Source organism: Hypanus sabinus, chromosome 3, assembly GCF_030144855.1.
Source record: "Hypanus sabinus isolate sHypSab1 chromosome 3, sHypSab1.hap1, whole genome shotgun sequence".
In the NCBI taxonomy this organism is placed as follows: Eukaryota; Metazoa; Chordata; class Chondrichthyes; order Myliobatiformes; family Dasyatidae; genus Hypanus; species Hypanus sabinus.
The window spans coordinates 83,073,790-83,092,175 of NC_082708.1; the positions used below are offsets into that span (position 1 = coordinate 83,073,790).

Consider the following 18,386-nt stretch of genomic DNA (forward strand, 5'->3'; position numbering starts at 1 on the left):
TGGAATCAAAGTTAATGCTAATAAGACTATATGTGCAGTTGAGACCAAACTAAAATTATACTGAACTAAGGAACAGACTCCAAAAGCATTTAAGTGTAGTCATTGTGTCTAGGTTTGTGTAATCCCAGCTCTTCTCACACTAGTGATACAACCCTGAGTCTCAGAATCAGGTTTAAGATCACCAGTGTATGTCATGTAATTTGTTAACTTTACGGAGCTGTACAATGCAATACATGATAAATATAGTAAAAAACTGAATTACGGCAACTATATTAAATAGTTAAATAGAAAGTGTAAAAACAGAAATAAAAGAATTAGTGAGGTGTTGTTTAATGTCTATTTAGAAAAATAATGGCAGAGGGGAAGAAACTATTCCTGAATTGTTGAATGTGTGCTTTCAGGCTTCTGTACCTTCTTCCTGATGGCAACAATGAGAAGTGGGTATGTTCTGGGTGGTGTGTTCATCTGTTATTTATGCATGATCTTAGACTACAACGAACTATCAAATGGTGGACAAAACACAAGACCTATAAATACTGCTACTTGGTCAGACACATAAAAGGAACATCTGCTAACTGGGAAAATAGCAATTCACTTCAAACTACAGTTATCTAAAATTGAAAAATTACACCTAAAATGCTGAAATACACGGTGTACATCTAGATAGAACTATCCATATGAGCTTAAGGAAAACGGGAAATAGAAGCAGGATAAAACAATCCAGATCTCATCCCTGGCCACAATCCAGCCAACGCTCCTGGCTCTGGTCTCACATTGAACAAATGAGTGAGACAGTGTCAAACCACTGGGATTCTGAGCAATTGGATGTTCTATAACAACAAATTTTGATCCACCTGGGAGAAAAGGATTAGTGGCCAAGGAAGAGTTTGAGTAGTATTCAGAGACTGAGGTTGACATACATAACCAAGCTGAAATTAATCTATTTTACACTTTGCCTTATTTCATTTGCCATTGGAATAAGGGCACCCAAAAGAGGTGGTAGAAGTGGGTGCCATCATGAAACTGACATGTATCTGGACAATATACTGAAAGGCAGCAGTCAGATGTGAAAAATGAAGGAGCCAAGGATAGACCCATCAGTTGCAACTATACACGAGCTGACAAAAGGTCTCTGTGGTCAATTCTGTAACAATATCTGGATTGTTAAGTATAGAATGTAATGGGTTTGAGAAAATATAGGCAAACTGTGCATCAAAGACCACCTTCACATTGTGAAGGAACACGTTCTTAGTGAAAATTCCACGTTTGCATATGGATTATATAAAAAAAAACTCCAATAAGGTATGACACAGTGGTACACAAGGTCATATTTTTGCAGGCCAGAAAAGTCCACATTCTCTTTATAAATGATTTGTAGGATGGTGAAATGGAAGAAGTACGTTTGGAAGACAAAATCTGCTCCACTGTAGGTGAGCAGGCAAATATATAACCATTCAAATGTGTACTTAATGGGGACTATTTCGTACCTTCAGCAGGAGATTGTAATACAATGAAGAATCCTCCATCTGCCATACAGCAAATGCTAGCAATACACTTTTTAAAATTTAAAACACACACAACCATAGCAACTAAAATTATTTATTTTTGCCTTGAACATATGCTCACTAATGCCAGTGGAAACATGGTTTTAACATCAAATCTCAAAACTATACAAAATGTACCTCTTTTTTTAAAAAAAGAGCTAGTAATTGGAATTTTCAAATATTTTTTCAACCTCAAAAATAGAACACAAAATACATTATTTACAAAATCAAGGAAAAGTTTTTAAAAAAATATTTACATCATGGAGCTGAAGGTTCCTGTGAAAATAAAAATCCCTTGGATAATTCTTAAAAAAAAATCCCATTGACAAAAGCCCATCTAATAAGCAAATACTGTTTCCTTTCTTTACCCATTGGATTCATACCAAAGTTTGTAGAAATTTATAATAGAAAGAAAAGAATAGGGGTCATGGTGAAATAAACCAGCCAAATATTCTGCCTTCTTTTTAAATCGAGCAGAGAAAAAAATACTTAATCGCAAAGAAACCAAATTTATGCTTGAGCATGTGGATCTAGATATTAAAAGAGCTGCCTTTTATATTCGTCTTAACTCTTTAACTGATAGCTTTCATGTAACACAGGGATAATTATCAGCGCAAACAATCTCGATACCAGTTTATCACCATAGTGTGCCAATCCACAAAAGCTGACTGGTCTACAATTCGTTTCTGTATGGTAGTGTGCTATAATTGTAAGATATGCAACTCAGTTTTGAAAAATGTTCTAAATTCTTCTAACAAAGTCATCCAGAAACCAAAAAAAATTAAAAGAGCAAAAGCTTCTCTTAAGATTATATTTTTAACTTCTGTCATTACCTCCAGTTTAGTAGCACCTTTGCCCTGTAACCTTCTATTTATAACGTTAAAACTAAGCACAGATCGAGTTGAACATTACTTCAAGTAAACCACCCAGAAAATATTTTTTTGTAGCTCTAACTTTAAAAAGGATTGGGAATGGAGCTGAGGAGACTTGAGAGGGAAAGCTTGCAGTGTCACTGTGAGTCCACTTCCCTGTGCTCCCCTGCTCCAAAAAGCATGTGATGAGGGAGCATTGCTGAATTTGTGAGCACAATGACTTGGGACTGCTGCGTTCTATGCTCACTTTGCTGGCTGGGTCCCATGGTCCCTTTCTGATCTTCCTGCTTGGCTGCAGTCTGTATAACAGGTTGCTTAGTTTCAGGTGCTTTGATCACCGATGTGAACACTGTGCCTTGTGGTTGACTCATAACCTGCTGACTGGTAGATGCAAAGGTTACCACGGGAGTGGCGGCACCTACTGCACTGTACAAAGACGCACCTTGTGTTGTATTATCTGGTAGCTCTGGGCTAGTTGGAATAACCTGCTGAACGCTGGCACCTTGGACAGCAAGAGAGGTGGGTGTGACTAATTTTGCAATGAGTGAGTCCCCTTGCAAGGCAACGTTTTCTTTCAGCACCGTTCCCTGATGGGAAGATGGAACTGTTTGGAAAATGAACTTGGGAGAGGACGTTGCTAAATCAGTGCTTGTGATCACAGTCGTGAGTGGGACAGTTTGCAATGTAACAGTGCTGATTCGCTGGGCTCCTGGTGATACAACCACTGGAACCTGTGACGGAGTCTTTATTGTTCTGGGGAGAGAACAAAATTAGAAGATTAGAAATGTTTTCCACAATTTTCAAACTATTGTTGTTTTGAACATTTCCCCAGTTCCACAGACTCAGCCATAGACCATGGAACTGGGCCCTTGGCCCACTAGGTCCGTTTTAACTGCCCTTTTTTTGCACTAATTCTACTTGAACACATTTTACTGACCCAACAGCTATCCCCCTCTCCTAGATTATACCCTCCACACACTGGGAGCAATTGTCAGTGTTTAATCAACTGACCATCCTGCATGCCTCTTAATGTGGGATGAAATGCATGTGGTCCCATGAAGAATATGCAAACTCCAGTTTGGTACGGCACAGTCAGATCTTAGCTAACCTACTGGGCAAACCAGTTAACTTTCTATAACTAAGAACTAAGGTTTCTGATGCAACTCCAATGGAAAGTGTAACTGTATAGACACTGATTAAAGACTAGCCTGTCTACAACTTGCAGCCTATCAAATAACCATACTCCTCCTTGGTATACATGACTGCTACTCTCCACTCAAACACTGCCAGTCATTTCTTGACAGGGGAAGGATACAAGCTGCTACCATAAAACACTTCCTATGCTAGGAGAACAATGTGAGCATTTTGTTAAAGTAATTGATAGATTCTGCATTTTATGTATTAATGAATACCAGCCTACCACGGTCCTGAGTGTCCGTGTGTCTCTCTGCCTCAGACCAAAGGGGCATCATATGGTAGGGAAGAGAAACTGATCTTTAATACTTCCTCTGTGTAATTGAACACACTTTCTATTTTCCCTAAGCTCAGGTCTGGTGCATTCATCCTGCAGTGCCATTCCCCAGAAGTCTCCAAAGCAAACCATGGAGAAAAGCAGATGGGAAGAAATTTTGTTTGCCCAACATTGAGAACAGTTCCCACCACACTGACCAGAGAATTCATGACCAAGAATGACAATAACCAAAAGCCCGGAATCCTTTGTGCAGAGGAAGTGCGAACCTTCAGCCAACAAAAAAAGCGTAGCACTGGCAAAATTCTTGCATGTTCTTCTGAGACCACACTAACGTTTAAGAGGTTATCTTATTGGATTATATGGCGCAGCATAGGATCACAGTAACAACGCAAACTGGCTGATCAACATCTTGGCATTGCTAGTGAGTTCAGTGACAGTTTACTCAGATTGACAGATTACTTGGCCTATCACATCTAACAACAGTCTGCAGTAAAACCTTACACAACCTCACCGACCCCTACTCCCAGATTAGTCTAAGGTTGAATGGATATGCTTGGCAAATGATTTAACTATTTTCTGACAAAAGCAGCTGAATGATTGAGCTCTACTCTCTTCTGCTATTATTAAGAGAATTAAGCCTTTCAAGAGTTTGCTATCAATGGATATTCTTTGATTATCTCTGATGACATGGGGGGTACTTGGGTCATTGAGTATATTCTAGCTCTCAGAACAACCCCATTCCATGTTGTCCCTCTCTCTTATTTATCCTTACAACTGGTCGATTGACTTTCCACATACCTGTTAGTGGTCATTTACAGTGTACAATTAACCTTTCAACCAGCATGAGTTTGGGACATGGGAGAGCTGTGGAAACTCCACAAGGATAATATCAGAGGCAAGGATTGATCCTGATCTCTGAAGATGCAAGGCTGCCATACCACCAGCTATGCCATTACCTCTAAGCTCAGGTTTTTAAAATAGTTCTTGCTCTTTACCTCACTGACTGTGCTGACGGAGTCATCGATGCTGAAAATGGGATGTTTCTGCTGGTGACCTTCTGCTGCTCATGGTGAATCAGAGCCGGGTGTACCCCCTGCGCAGTCTTGAGAACACTGGGCTGCTGCACTTTGGGAAGGGACTGAACATTTTTCAACATTTCTGGTGACAGTATGTGCACTGACCCTTGCCCAGTCTCTCCAACACAACTTGTCTTCACTGACTTGACTACAGTAGAGGGCTGGGGTGAAGCTTCCCTCACACTGGACATCACATGCGAGGCAACCCTGGGTTTCTGGGTTTGGATACAACTTGTGACTACTGACGGCAAGACTGTTGTTGAAAAAGGTGTTTCTGAAGCTGAGGGAAGCTTGTATGCTGAGAGTTTTGGAGGATTTTCCTGCGTTTCAGAAATAGAACAGGGCTCATCGTCATCAATGCAGATGAGGTTCTTGGGCATCTCCTTGAACTGATAGACCAGGCGCTGCCCCTCCACCTTGGCCAGGATTCCTCTTTGGTAATAATATCTGTAATTGAAAGGAAAGAACTGGTTTGTAGTTTTACAAAGCAACTTACAATTCCTTTATTGTGCAAGAGAATCAAAATTTCTAGTTAATAGAAACACTGTCATGCACTATGGTACTAGGAGTATAGCTTACAAATTCTTGCTAGCAGAAATCTCTCAAAATACAGAACTACCATTACTATTCACAATCGGAAAAGGTGAAAATTTGCACACCCTGGAATCTCATTACAAATAAACATCGACAAAATGAGTGATATGAAGGAAGTTCTGATGAAAGGTCTCTCTCCACAGACCTGTTGAATATTTCCTGAATTTTCCATCTTCAGTGCAAAAAGCCAACCTGTCCATGTCTAAATACTGATTCACGAAGAATTACTACTTCTTCGTTTTTGTGTTACAACTTCACTAATGCATGCTGCCTGAAATCAAGTGTGGTTTTCCTTTTGGCCTTCGCCTCTGAAAGAAATTATTCTCCTCCCAAAGTGCCCCTATGCTAATTTCAACAATATAAGCTGGAGAAAGAGAGCTGAAGCTCTTAGTTAACGTCTTAAGTGAAGGCAACTTTAGCATACCGACTACAATGTTCTCATATGTGGCCTTCACATTATTCAGACTCTGAGTGAAACATTGTAATTGCATCACTTCTCTGTCTGTCACTGACAGGCTCTCAAATGCTGGAAGTCCTAGACTGTCAGCTCAGGTGGCTGCAGCCAGAATGAAAACCTAGATCACTTCTGAGGGCTACTTACATGAAACTTACTTTGTTCCAACCTTGTCTAGCCAGATGTGACTTCATAAAAGTCTTGTTTTTAAATTAATTACTATTTGAACTGCTCTCAAACAGTAAAACACCAAGAATTCCTCACTTAAAATGCCAGGAAATATGACTGGTGTTTCTGTGTTTGAAGGTATAATTTGCTTCACATGATTTTATGAGTGAAGGGCTTAAAAATTAGATTTCTCATCTAATTGGCACCTCATCATTGTTTTTTGCTATTTTATTTAGTTTTATAAGCAGAGAAGGTTTAGCTCTATTGCAAAAAAATGGAGTTCGTTCAGTTAGAGACTTTGGTCAGTGTGGACAAGTTTGGCTGAAGGGCATGTAAATGTTCTAAACAACACTACGATTCTAAGTTACAATACAGGTTTTCATTGGCTTATAATATGCATTATGCTCATGCAGGGCTTACTTGATGAAAACTGGCACGTCTCCAACCCCAACAGAAATATTCAGTTCTGGGGTCATTTTACAATCAACATTTCAGAACACCATTGCCACCCAGATCATTGGCTCAGCCAAAATTGCAGAAGTTCCTTCACAGCCTGTGCCAAAACCAGAGGATTTAGCCTCATTTTGCTTACCACCTGGTATGAGTTACTTCAGCACCAAGAAGAGTGGTCCAGCTCAAACACTGTTAACCCACTGTGATCTACCATAAGGTGGGCAGCAAAATGCCTTTGGTTAGTAACTGACAAGCACAACACACTGGAGGAACTCAGCATGTTGGGCAGCATCTGTAGAAATGAGAAGTCAACGTTTCAGGCTGAGACCCTTTGTGAGGGTCCTGACAAAGGGTCTCAGCCTGAAACGTTGACTTATTTAAAATTTGAATGTCAAGTGTTTTGGCTGCAGCTGCCAGGCTGTGCAAAGTTTGAACAGATTGTTTAGTGCTGAAGAACACAGCTGGGAAGGCTCAGCAGTTTGTGAAAGACAACATCACAGGATTCTTCCATCATAGCAGATTTATCATCTCCCTCAACCCTGTTCTCCTGCCATCTACACATACCTTTCGATGTAGTCACTAATCAAGGACCTATAGAACTCAGCTTTAACTACACCCTATGACTTGGCCGCCACAGCCGTCAGTGGCAATGAATTCCACAGATTCATCACTCTCTGGTTAAAAGAAATCTATTTCATTTCTGTTCTGAAGGGATGTTCTTGTATTCTGATGCTGTTAAGAGTTTAAACATCCTGCCCAATGTGCAATGAAAGGACAGAGTGTGGGGAACGTCCTGCACAATGTGTTATGAAAGGACAGAGTGTGGGAAACATCCTGCACAATGTGTAATGAAAGGACAGAGTGTGGGGAACGTCCTGCCCAATGTGTTATGAAAGGGGAGAGTGTGGGGAACATCCTGCACAATGTGTTATGAAAGGGGAGAGTGAGGGGAACATCCTGCACAATGTGTTATGAAAGGGGAGAATGAGGGGAACGTCCTGCACAATGTGCTATGAAAGGACAGAGTGTGGGGAACGTCCTGCCCAATGTGTTATGAAAGTGGAGAGTGTGGGGAACATCCTGCACAATGTGTTATGAAAGGGGAGAGTGAGGGGAACATCCTGCACAATGTGCTATGAAAGGGGAGAGTGTGGGGAACATCCTGCACAATGTGTTATGAAAGGGGAGAGTGAGGGGAACATCCTGCACAATGTGTTATGAAAGGGGAGAGTGAGGGGAACATCCTGCACAATGTGTTATGAAAGGGGAGAGTGTGGGGAACGTCCTGCCCAATGTGCTATGAAAGGGGAGAGGAAGGGAAAGGAGTGATGGTGCTGGTGAGATGAAGGAAAAAGTAGAGGTATAGGGAAGCACTGACCAGAAGTGACAGAAAAGGACGTTTCCCATCTTCCCTTTCCTTTCCTCTGCCCATTAACCACACACACCACTCCCTTCAGTTTCCTTCTTCTCTTCCTTCCTTCTATTCGATGGGTCACTGCCCTCAGATTCTTTCTTCAGTCATTTGTAATTTCCACTCATCAGCTCCCAGCTTTCCATATTATTTCCACTCTTCTTCATCTGCCTGTAACCTGGCTCTACCTGCTAGACAGCCACTCCTTCCATCTTCTTATACTTACAATCTCTCCACATATGCTGTTGGGCTATTGAATGTTTCAGGTATTTTCTCTACTTTATTTCAGATTTCTAATATCTGCAATTTTGTTAAAATTTTCATTTACTTCAACCTATTAATCTCAAAAGTCTTAGGTATATATATAGAGCCAGGGTACATTTGTATATAGCACAGTTAAGCATCGTTAACATGTAGCGGAAAGTGAGATTGCAAATCTGGTGGGAACAAAGGATGTTGGGAATGGCGAGGGTGGAGCACTGTGGGATAGGTGGCAGTGAAGGAGTGATAGGGCAGGTTGGGGTGGGGGATGGTGCATGTACAGACACACCCAGCCCTGAGACACCAGGCAAGATAAGTTGATACCAAACAACTGGTTTACTGATCATTACAGAATGTTTCTCTGGTGCTTCCCTTCTGCCTAACCATAATTCCCCTCTCCCTGCCACCTTCCTACTCTCCGTCCAAAGTAGAGACCCATATCAGAAACAGGTTTAGCATCACAAAAGTCATGAAATTTGTGTTTTTTTGTGTGGCAGCAGTACAGAAAATTACCTCAGTACTATGCGCAAGTCTTGGGCACTGCATAAACAATTACGCTCAAGAAAGTACAATTCAAGTTTATGTTGTACTCCTTGCAATTCCATTTCCTTTCTCCAAATGAAGACAGTAATCAAGCTGAAAACTGACCAAGCTGATCAACAACTTGATTGAGAACCATGAAAACAAAGACATTTTGAGTTCAAACATTCTGAGTTGGTTAGGAAAATGACTTCTTCTAAGACAATACTAGATCTTTGACAACAACAGTATATCTCCTGTAACCATATTATTTGTGATGACTGCAAAATACCTTGTGATTAATCTAAAGTCGGCTCACCTACAGTACATAACTTACTACACTGCTTGCCACAGATTTATTTGGAGATCTATATAGACCAACAAATGTCTAAAAACATAGTCATATGGTGCATTTGAAAACAAACTAAAATTTTAGAACAGAACAAGATTGATTCAAATTATATCACTCCATATAATTTTGTGTGTCAGATTGGAGTGAGAAAGCCCCATTCGCCACACAATGCTCCTTCAAGATTTTGCCTGGAAATTAGGTTGCATGGTTTTATTAAGTTCCTGGTCCTCAGGTGCAGCACACAATGACTCTTCAAAATGCCACCAAATACGGACAGGACATCTGACATCCCTCAATATCTAAATGCACAATCAGTGAAGATGATGCCAATTAGTGAAAGGTAACAAGGATGGAGCTGGAGATCTACAAAAGCCTCCTTGCTAGTAATTCTGAACATGACAATGTGAGATAGTCAATGGTGCACATTTAATGCTACTGAAAGATACTTTTTAAATTGAAAGAAATCTCTACTGGATGCAGGTTAATATTCAGATTTTCCAGCTATTGGAGTATATTCAACCATGCAAACCCCCAGTATTTCCCTGGTTCTCATTTTGGGATCTAAACAACTTCCTGTCAATAGAGCATTAGAATCCTGCATCTACTGTTCATGAACAACTTTGTGAGTGGCTCCTGAATTACTGCAGCAAACCACTTAAACACAGGAAATTCTCTGCAAGATCTTAGTGTGCAAAGCCACCCTCCAAATGTACAATGGCCTCACTTAAAGAGGTTAACCTCAGCTGGAAGTTCACTGCCCAACCACCCAAAGAAACCTACTGAAGACAGCTTTTCCAATCAGCATTGGAGCAAAATGTCTATAAAGTGGAAATATTGTCAAATGTAGAGTTTCTGATTTACAAATACAGCTTAACAGATGAAATTGTTGGAAAGACTCAGTGCCATCAGGCCTCGTTCACGGAGGAAAAATACAATTATTAATCCAGCTGATTGCCTCTCATCAGCATTTACTGTTTTATTTTCAAGTTCCAACACCTTCAGTACTAGGCTGACTGACAGCAGGAGTGAAAGGGGCCTTTTCTGGTCGGCTGCCGGTAACTAGTGCTGCTCCACAGGGGTCTGAGTAGGGACCACTACCTTTCTTGTTACATGTTAATGATCTGGATGATGGATCGAAGGCTTTATGGCCAAGTTTGTGGATGCTACAAAGATAGGTGGAGGGGCAGGTAGTGTTGAGGAAGCAGGGAGCCTGCAGAAGGACTTAGATAGGGAGATTGTCAAAGAAGTGGCAGAAGTGCAGGGAAGTGTCTGGTTATGCACTTGGGTAGAAGGAAGAAAGGCATAGACTAGTTTCTAAATGGGGAGAAAATTCAAAAACTAGAGGTGCAAAGGGACTTGGGAGTCCTAGTGCAGGATTCCTTAAAGGTTGAGTCAGTAATATGGAAGACAAATTAAATGTTAGTATTCATTTCGAGAGGATTAGAATATAAAAGCAAGGATGTAATGCCGAGGTTTCAGTCAGACCATACTTAGAATAGTGTGTGCAATTTGGGCTCCATATCAAAGGAAGGATGTAGAATGGAGAGGGTATAGGGAAGCTTTATGAGAATGATCCTGGGAATAAAAGGATTGATGTATGAGAAGTGTTTGATGGCTCTGGGTCTTTATTCACTGAAATTTACAAGAATTGGAGGGGGGGGGGGGGGAGAGACACATGTTAAAACCTACCAAATATTGAAAGGCCTAGATAGAGTGGAGAGGATGTTTCCTATTGTGGAAGAGTCTCGCAACAAAGGGCATAACCTCAGAATAAAAGGATGTCTATTTAGAATGGAAATGAGAAGGGATTTCTTTTCGCCAAAGGGTAGTGAATCTGTGGTGTTCATTGCCATAGATGGCTGCGGAAGCCAATTCATTGAGTATATTGAGAGTAGATCTATGACGGCACTTAACAGCAACTCCTTTGAGCTCATCTGCAGAAGCTGCTTAATTTCTACCTTTAGTGTCTCTCTTTTCCATTTTCAGGGTGGGTGGGGCTCTGCTGGACTTTGGTTCTTTGCGGTGGTCGGATCTACTCCCGGGGGCTCATGACCAGCCGCTTTTCAAAATCCCAAGGACGCGGCCTAGAAGAAAAGTGCTCCTTTGGGGTTTCTGAGGCTTCGCCACCCTGTAGATGAACTGATTCCAAGCAGGAGCCGCAAAGGAAGCATCGCAGGAGAAAGCGGAAAATCAGGAACAGGGGCTCTGTAATCAGCGAATCTAGCACTCTCTCTCTCATTGGTGGGGGAGAGTTTGTTGCTGATTTTTGAGTTTGAGAAGTTGGAGAAAAGCAATGTGACAGACTTGATCATCGCAAATCAGCAAGTTCACTGTGAAAGGGGTATACCTCTATTTCCCATTATCAGGGACAGCGAGTGTGTCAAATTGTTGGGTGAACGATTAGTTTTTGTTCTACTGCAGATCATGGTCTTTCTTGGAGGTTTTGCTATTGCTGGCTTGGTGGGTGGAGGGTGTTGATGCTTTTTTTGCAGAAGTGGGTAGGGTGGGGGAGGGTCATTGCTTCGCTGCTGCTTGTGTGTGGGAGGGGAGAGTAGGAGGGGTTTTGGGGTTAACGTTTTTACTGTCTCTCATTCTTTGGGAACTCTTCTGTTTTTGTGGATAACTGCGAAGAACAAGAATTTCAGGATGTACATTGCATAGATTTCTCTGACAATAAATTATTGACTATTGAACTCTAGAGCAGAGAGTTGTAGGTTCTTATATAGTAAGTTATGTGGAGAAGTCGGGAGAATGGGGTAGAGAAGGAAAGTACTTAAGTCATGATCAAATGGCAGTGTAGATTCAATAGTCTGAATAGCTTCATTCTGCTCCTATATCTTATAGACTAAAATGACAATTTTTTTGGGACAGCAATTTGCTCAGCTAAAAGGAAGATTTAAGAGGATGTTACAAGTCCAGATGGTCTGAGTTACAGGGAGAGGTGGCCAGATTAGATCTTTATTCCTTGTAACAGAGGAGAATGAGGGGCAACCAATAGAAATGCTTAAGATTATGAGACAAATGGTAACTGTGTTTTCGCTTGAGGGTTGGAAACCAAAACTGGGGAGCATAGATTTAGAGTGAAGATTTGCATCTCTTACCCCATGCAGAGGATGGTAAGCTTATGGAAGGAGCTGCCAGAGGAGTAGCATGTACATTTAAGAAGTACATGGCAAGGCAGACCTTAGAGGGATGTGAGCCAAATGCAGAAAAGTAGGACCAGCTGGGCCAGCATGGACACACTAGGCCAAAAAGTGCTGCCTTGTTCTAAATCTCTAAACATGTCTAATATGGTACACAGTTAAAGCTGTTGAAAACACTTAACATGTTCAATGGTATTTAGTGTGACTGTGCAATAATTAGTTGCAGTTCCAACAAATCACCAATTGTGTTGATTGGATCTAGGAAAGCTGCACCAGTCTATCCTTCAGACTGCCGTCATTATTATGCAAATATGAGGCCAATAGTTTCAAGCATCACAGTTGATACAGGTATTCAACCAGTCTTCCCAGTTTCTCTGAAACAAAGTTTAGTTTCCTACAATTTTAGTTTGGTTTGTCTTAGCTGACTAATTTGGCTACACAGAAATTGCTATAAGAGATGCCTCTTCCACAACTCTGATACCCAAGACAAGTGAGCTCTCCTGTAACCAGCTGGAGATGTGAAGAACTCAGCTAGTGGACAGGGAACATCAGGGGCACGAGTTATTCATCTGATAAATGCTACCCTTTTCAATTCATCTACATCTCAATTCCCCCACACACTTTTGCTCCACATTACTTTATACTCTTATCCATCTAAATCTTGGACTTGTTAGTATCCATTGCCATGAAGACACAAGAATTACAGAGTTTCCTAAACTTCAGTGGCAAATGTTCTCTGATTTGTCCAATGGATTTGCTCCAATTTTAATATTGTTACATGTGACTACATTAAAAATGTAAATATATTAAAAACGTACTGCCCAGTGTTCTTGTAAGGTCAAACTCAGGAGACCATTCGCAGGTCTAATTCTGTCAATGACCAGTTTGTGGGGCGGGTGGGGAGGATGTCATATCAGGCTAGGGTTGCAGGCAAGCTAGCAACATCAGGAAGTCAATGCTAATCTTCAGCTGGAGGTGTGTAGTGGAATTGACAGTCACTGACTGGTAAATTAGTTTATTGCTGTCACATGGCATGTTTACACGCCATCTATCCAGATCATTTCATTACCTCAGTACCTAGATGCTGTACATGGGAAAAGTAATAACAAAATGCAGGATAAAGGGTTATAGTAGAAGAAGCATTGGTAAGCTAGTGGGGGCCTGCACTGATTTATGTTCTTATCTGCAGGTCACCCTGCCTGGTAGTTTGGGATCACCATTGTGTTCCCCAGTCATCATTTATAGTACCATCCTTTGCAACTAAAGTTATGCCAGGGTTGCAAGGATGCCTTGTGACATGAAGGGATGAATACATTTCTCAAAGGATATTGTTAGCCCAAGAAATTGTTTTCAAAAGCCACTGCTGTTTTAATTTTAAATTTCTGACATCCAAGTTTTGATTTTCAATTTGCAATGTTAATACAATCCCACATAATTCAGTTGCTATACATTATGAATTATCCCCACTATCAGAGAAGAGTTTCTCTGTGTCTACTTCATCAAATTATTTTTAAAATTTTAGAGGATTTCCAGCAGATCGGCCCTCAGTGCCTTCTCCAAATTACTGTATATCCTTTCTGAGGCATACCAGCTCAAACCGAACTCAGCAGTACTGTTAATTTTTCCTTTATTAAGGTATTGCCTTTACAACAGAAGTGACCACAATTACATTATTGTTTAACTGGACAGGGAGCCAGAACACCACTTCTTTGCCATATGTTAGGCAACAAACATTACAAATACCCATGAATTTTCCACTGAATCCTTGTTTTATATTTGAAGAATGTGCTGGATTAATGAAAAGTATTCTATAATTGTATTCTCAGGGTAAAAATTGATACAAATTCCACTCTTTCTGAGGTAGACTGACATAAAAATGGATTTAAAAAACTTGAAAAAAATACTTATGGAGCTCATTACGCAAAGTTTTGACAGATTGGTTTAAAAAGAACAAAGGCTGGACTTGCTCAGTTTTCATAGGAAGAAGATCTTTGAGTAATTGAAGAAAAAAAGAACAGCAAAAAAGTGTACAACCTGGCGATGAAAATGGTCAAAAACCTTGAAGAAGATTGCCCAATTTGCAAGGTTGATGAGGATTTGACAGCACTAGGCTTGTACTCACTAGGAGTTCAGAAGGTTAAAGGGGGATCTGGTAGAAAGCAACAGAATACTGACAGGCCAAGGTAGAATGGAAGCGGACCAGATACTTCTATTAGTAGGAAAATCTAGGATCTGAGAGCACAGCCTCAGAATAAAGAGACATCCCTTTGAAGTGCAATTTCTTCACTAAAGCATGAAATTTGTTGCCATGAATGGCTGGAGGTTAAGTAATTTGGGATAGTTAAAGTAAAGATTGGTAGGTTTTTGGTTGGATATGGCGGGGGGAGGGGGGTGCAGATTTAGGAGTTACAGGGAGAACGTAGAAGAATGGAGTTATGCAAAAACAAACACAACATCAGCCACTATTGAATAGCAGAACAGACTTGCTGGCTGAACAGCCTAATTCTGCTTCTGTATCTTGTAGTCTATGATGCTTCAACTAGGACAAGTGTGATTAAAAAGTCAACACTAGACAGTATACAGCCTCATAAGGATGATTGACCAGGCCTGTGAGTGGAAATCACTAGCAACAGAGCTGTATCTTGACAATTCCATAAACAGAGTAAACCCTTCGCAGATGAATGGTGTATTTCTATACTCACCACACTAACGTAACGCACCTGAGAGCTCTGCCCATTGTCTCATAATTCATATCCGGCTTGTTTTTGTGTTTACCCCACAGTTTGGACACAGCTTTCGAGTCAACCAGCTTGAAAATGCCTTTCTCTCTCTGAGTCCATTTGATATATCGGGGGCATGTATTCTTGTCTTGGAGCAAAGCCAGAAGGAACTCCCAGAGGTAGATTGTGTTTCCTGCAAATATTTAACAGCATGTAAAGCATTGTGTATACTAAGCTAAATATTCATATACTGAGCTGCTCTGGATGTTACAATCCATCTGTTGATTTTCCTTTGATGACCAGAAATCAAGATTCACATTTGTATAATGCTTTCACAATAATAGGTTTACCCCAAGATATTTTATGACCAATAAAGTGGTTTTCAAAGTGCAGAGTTACAAAGGAAACAAGAAAGTCAATTTCTATCAGAATAATCAGTGAGATATCCACCAGAAAACTTGCTTTAGTTAATGTTGGGTTGGGGTCTCAGTCAGAGGAAGGGCATCAGGTAGAGCTCCTCGGCTCAACTTGCAATAGTCTCATGACATCTTCTACCCTCCTTTGGTCCACCTGGATTCCATGGTCAAGTATCTTGACTTCAGTTCAGATCTTTGACCTTTTGGGCTCACAGGGCAGTGCTCCCCACAGAGCCTTGGTGTTGCATCAACAGCGAATGATATTGGTTAAGAGGTGAACAACATGTGCTGCAGTAAGAAGTGAGACTCTCTCTTCACTGAACTTTAATGATGAGGCCTCTGTCACTCAAGGACAACCATGGATACTGCGTCCTGGCTGTCTAGAGATGCCAGCCTGGGCAGTACAATGTGGAGAGCAAGCTGTCGCCCATGTAGCAAGCTCCCCCCTTCATGTATCTGATGAAGCCAAATGGCCGAGACTGAAACGGTTTGGCACCAGCAGCTCGGCAGGAGATGCCAGTCAATACTGAACTCAACACAGGACAGCCTTATTCTCGAATCCTTCCCTATGGGTGGGTATTGCCACAAAGTGGTGGCGGCTTGAGATCAGAGTTCTCCTTCTCCTCGATGAGCTGCCAACCACGAAGGATGAGTCCCATCTGCCTAAAGCAAGTGGATTTAAGGCACCAGTACCCTACATCTGCTCCTTCTCCTGTCAGTAGAAACATTTCCGCTGGGCTTAGTAGCTGAGTCACACGTGAAGGCCAGGAGCTGGTCTTGGCTGTCAGAGGCTATTTGAGGCGTTCACCATTAGGAAATCTACAAGGGGCAGTGTTCTTCTTGATGCTCCTGGCTGCAGGCTTGTAAGGTGCTGTTGGCCCAGCCCAGTAACGGCAGTGAATTGTGTCGGTAGGACACACTGCACTCAGTGTGGCAGCTGAAGGGTTAAAGGCGGCTGATAATCAAGTGTTCTGCTTTGCCTTTATGGGCTCATGCAGGCAAGAGAGCTGATTCTTTATAAATGTTATTTAAATTAATTATGATACCTTCAATTAAATTTATATGTGCTCTTAAATAAATTCATTCCATTTCATAATCAATTTTTTTGTTATTCAAATTATCTGCATCCTGTTTGAAATGTCTCTAGTCATTGGAAGGATTTACAAGCAGTTCCAAAGTTCCACTCTTTGCCAGCTCTCCTTGAAGCAACAAAGCCTGGGCCTCGGAGACACCCACATCATATACAGAGAGTGTGGGTTGCTGGCCCAGATTGCTCTCGATCTGGCACACTGCATGTTGCTAACCTCAACATTGGCCTTGTGAAGAAGTACTGGAAAATAAAAATAATGTGCATTGTTCACCGTCTTGCAAATGATCTTGTTGGCACCCCATTTTGCACACCCTAATGGAAAAAGGTTCTTTAAGGTTGTCATAGAAGTGGGTGGTAGTGGGGATAAACTCCCACTACCTATTACAGTGCGTCCCAAATAGCCTCTAACAACCAAGTCCAGCTCCCGGTCTTCATGTGTGGTTCAGGTACGAAGACCAGCGGAGCTGTTTCTGCTGACAAGAGAAAGGGCAAAGGTCTTGGTAGCTGGGAGCTGGACTTTAAGCCTATCTCTTCGGGCAGATGGGGCTTGACAGCCATGGTATGGCAGCTCATCTAGGAGAAGGAAACCTCATCTGAAACCTCTGCTACCCACTCAAGGGGAAGGCTTTGGGAGAAAACCCAGAGGAAAAGTCTGTAGCTGGAGTCGGTAGATTGAGCTCGATGCTGACTAGCAACTCCTGCGATGCCGCTGCTGTCAGACTGTGTCGGTCTCTGCAGTGCCCTTGGATTCATCGGCTGCGTGGAGAGGGGTTGCCTGCTGAATAGGCAACAGCTTGCTCTCCATATCAAGCTGTCCTGGCTTGCGTATCATGTTGACAGCTAGGATGCAATATCCATGGTCGACTCGGCCGATGGAGAGCCTCACAGGAGAAACGATTGGATCCTCTGCATCTTCCAGAATTTAACTTGTTGTTCTGATGCAACCTCACTGGAGGAGAGTGAATTGCACATCAGACCTTAACTGATACACACTTAAAGCATTGTCTCATAGCTCACACTCTTCAAACTCCTTCAAATAACCATTTCTCAAAGGAAAAGCAGTAAGTGTTCCTGTTGACATGATAGTTAAAATGATGCCTCACTATTATATTTATCCAACAAAGCCTCAACTCACTTCCTTTAAAAACAGAAGAAAGCAGGCTGATGAAGTATCTCTACTCTATATTTTCTTCGTATAAGCTTCCCACTCACTTGAACCTGAGAGCCAAGGCTCAGCCCTGGACTGTCAAGGTGCCATTACATTGCATTACCTTTGCCATCTTTGTTTTTCCTTTTCACAGGGAAGTCTGCATTTGCCACCGGTGAAGCTGGACGAGGTGCTTTCAGTTTTCGCCCTTGAAACAAAACATTTAAACTTTCAAATAATGTTATCATTATATTCAACATTACATTTTCAGTGTTAAAATAAGCCTGCTGGAAATACTGGGGCAAAGCTGAGACCATGAAGCAGTCATCGCACTCCCCAGCCCCTTCCATTTGGCCTGCAAGTGTTACCTTACTAAATATTTATCTAACCCCATTTTGAAAGCTGATGAATTCGCTTCCTTCTCATTATGTGAGTGCCCTTCAGATCAAAACAATTCACTATATCAATTATTTTTCCAGATCTTCTTCATTCCTTCAAATATTCTCTTCTACTGGAGTACCTTGGTGTGTGGTTCTGACTGTAGACTTTGCATGTTCTCCCTGGAACCATATGGTTTAACTTCTGGTTCCTCACTCATCCTAAAGACACTCTGACTGGTCAGTTAATTGGTTTCTGTACAATATCTGTAATGTAATAGGTGTAGGGGAATTGGCATGAGTGAATGGGAATGAGAG

General features: G+C 41.5%; 1 protein-coding gene and 1 long non-coding RNA gene across 8 annotated transcripts in view; one reads left to right on the forward strand and one right to left on the reverse strand.

Moving 5' to 3' along the window:
- Nucleotides 1-1,585: 1,585 nt before the first annotated feature.
- The window catches only part of LOC132391484 (ETS-related transcription factor Elf-1-like), a 165,898-nt gene continuing 149,097 nt past the window's right edge, over nucleotides 1,586-18,386 (reverse strand). For 6 of the 7 annotated variants that reach the window (XM_059964743.1, XM_059964742.1, XM_059964746.1 and 3 more), the window contains 4 exons: nucleotides 17,816-17,899; nucleotides 15,039-15,231; nucleotides 4,883-5,410; nucleotides 1,586-3,169 (listed from right to left, as the gene is read on the reverse strand). In XM_059964743.1, coding sequence (XP_059820726.1) covers nucleotides 2,554-3,169; nucleotides 4,883-5,410; nucleotides 15,039-15,231; nucleotides 17,816-17,899 — 1,421 coding nt within the window. In that variant the 3' untranslated portion in view covers nucleotides 1,586-2,553. The remainder of the gene's footprint in view (nucleotides 3,170-4,882; nucleotides 5,411-15,038; nucleotides 15,232-17,815; nucleotides 17,900-18,386) is intronic. The other variant, XM_059964747.1, reaches the window with a different exon arrangement.
- Nucleotides 2,800-18,386, forward strand: part of LOC132391489 (uncharacterized) — a 32,008-nt gene continuing 16,421 nt past the window's right edge. Inside the window, exons 1-2 of the long non-coding RNA XR_009511243.1 lie at nucleotides 2,800-2,935; nucleotides 15,101-15,217. This is a non-coding gene — a long non-coding RNA (uncharacterized LOC132391489). The remainder of the gene's footprint in view (nucleotides 2,936-15,100; nucleotides 15,218-18,386) is intronic.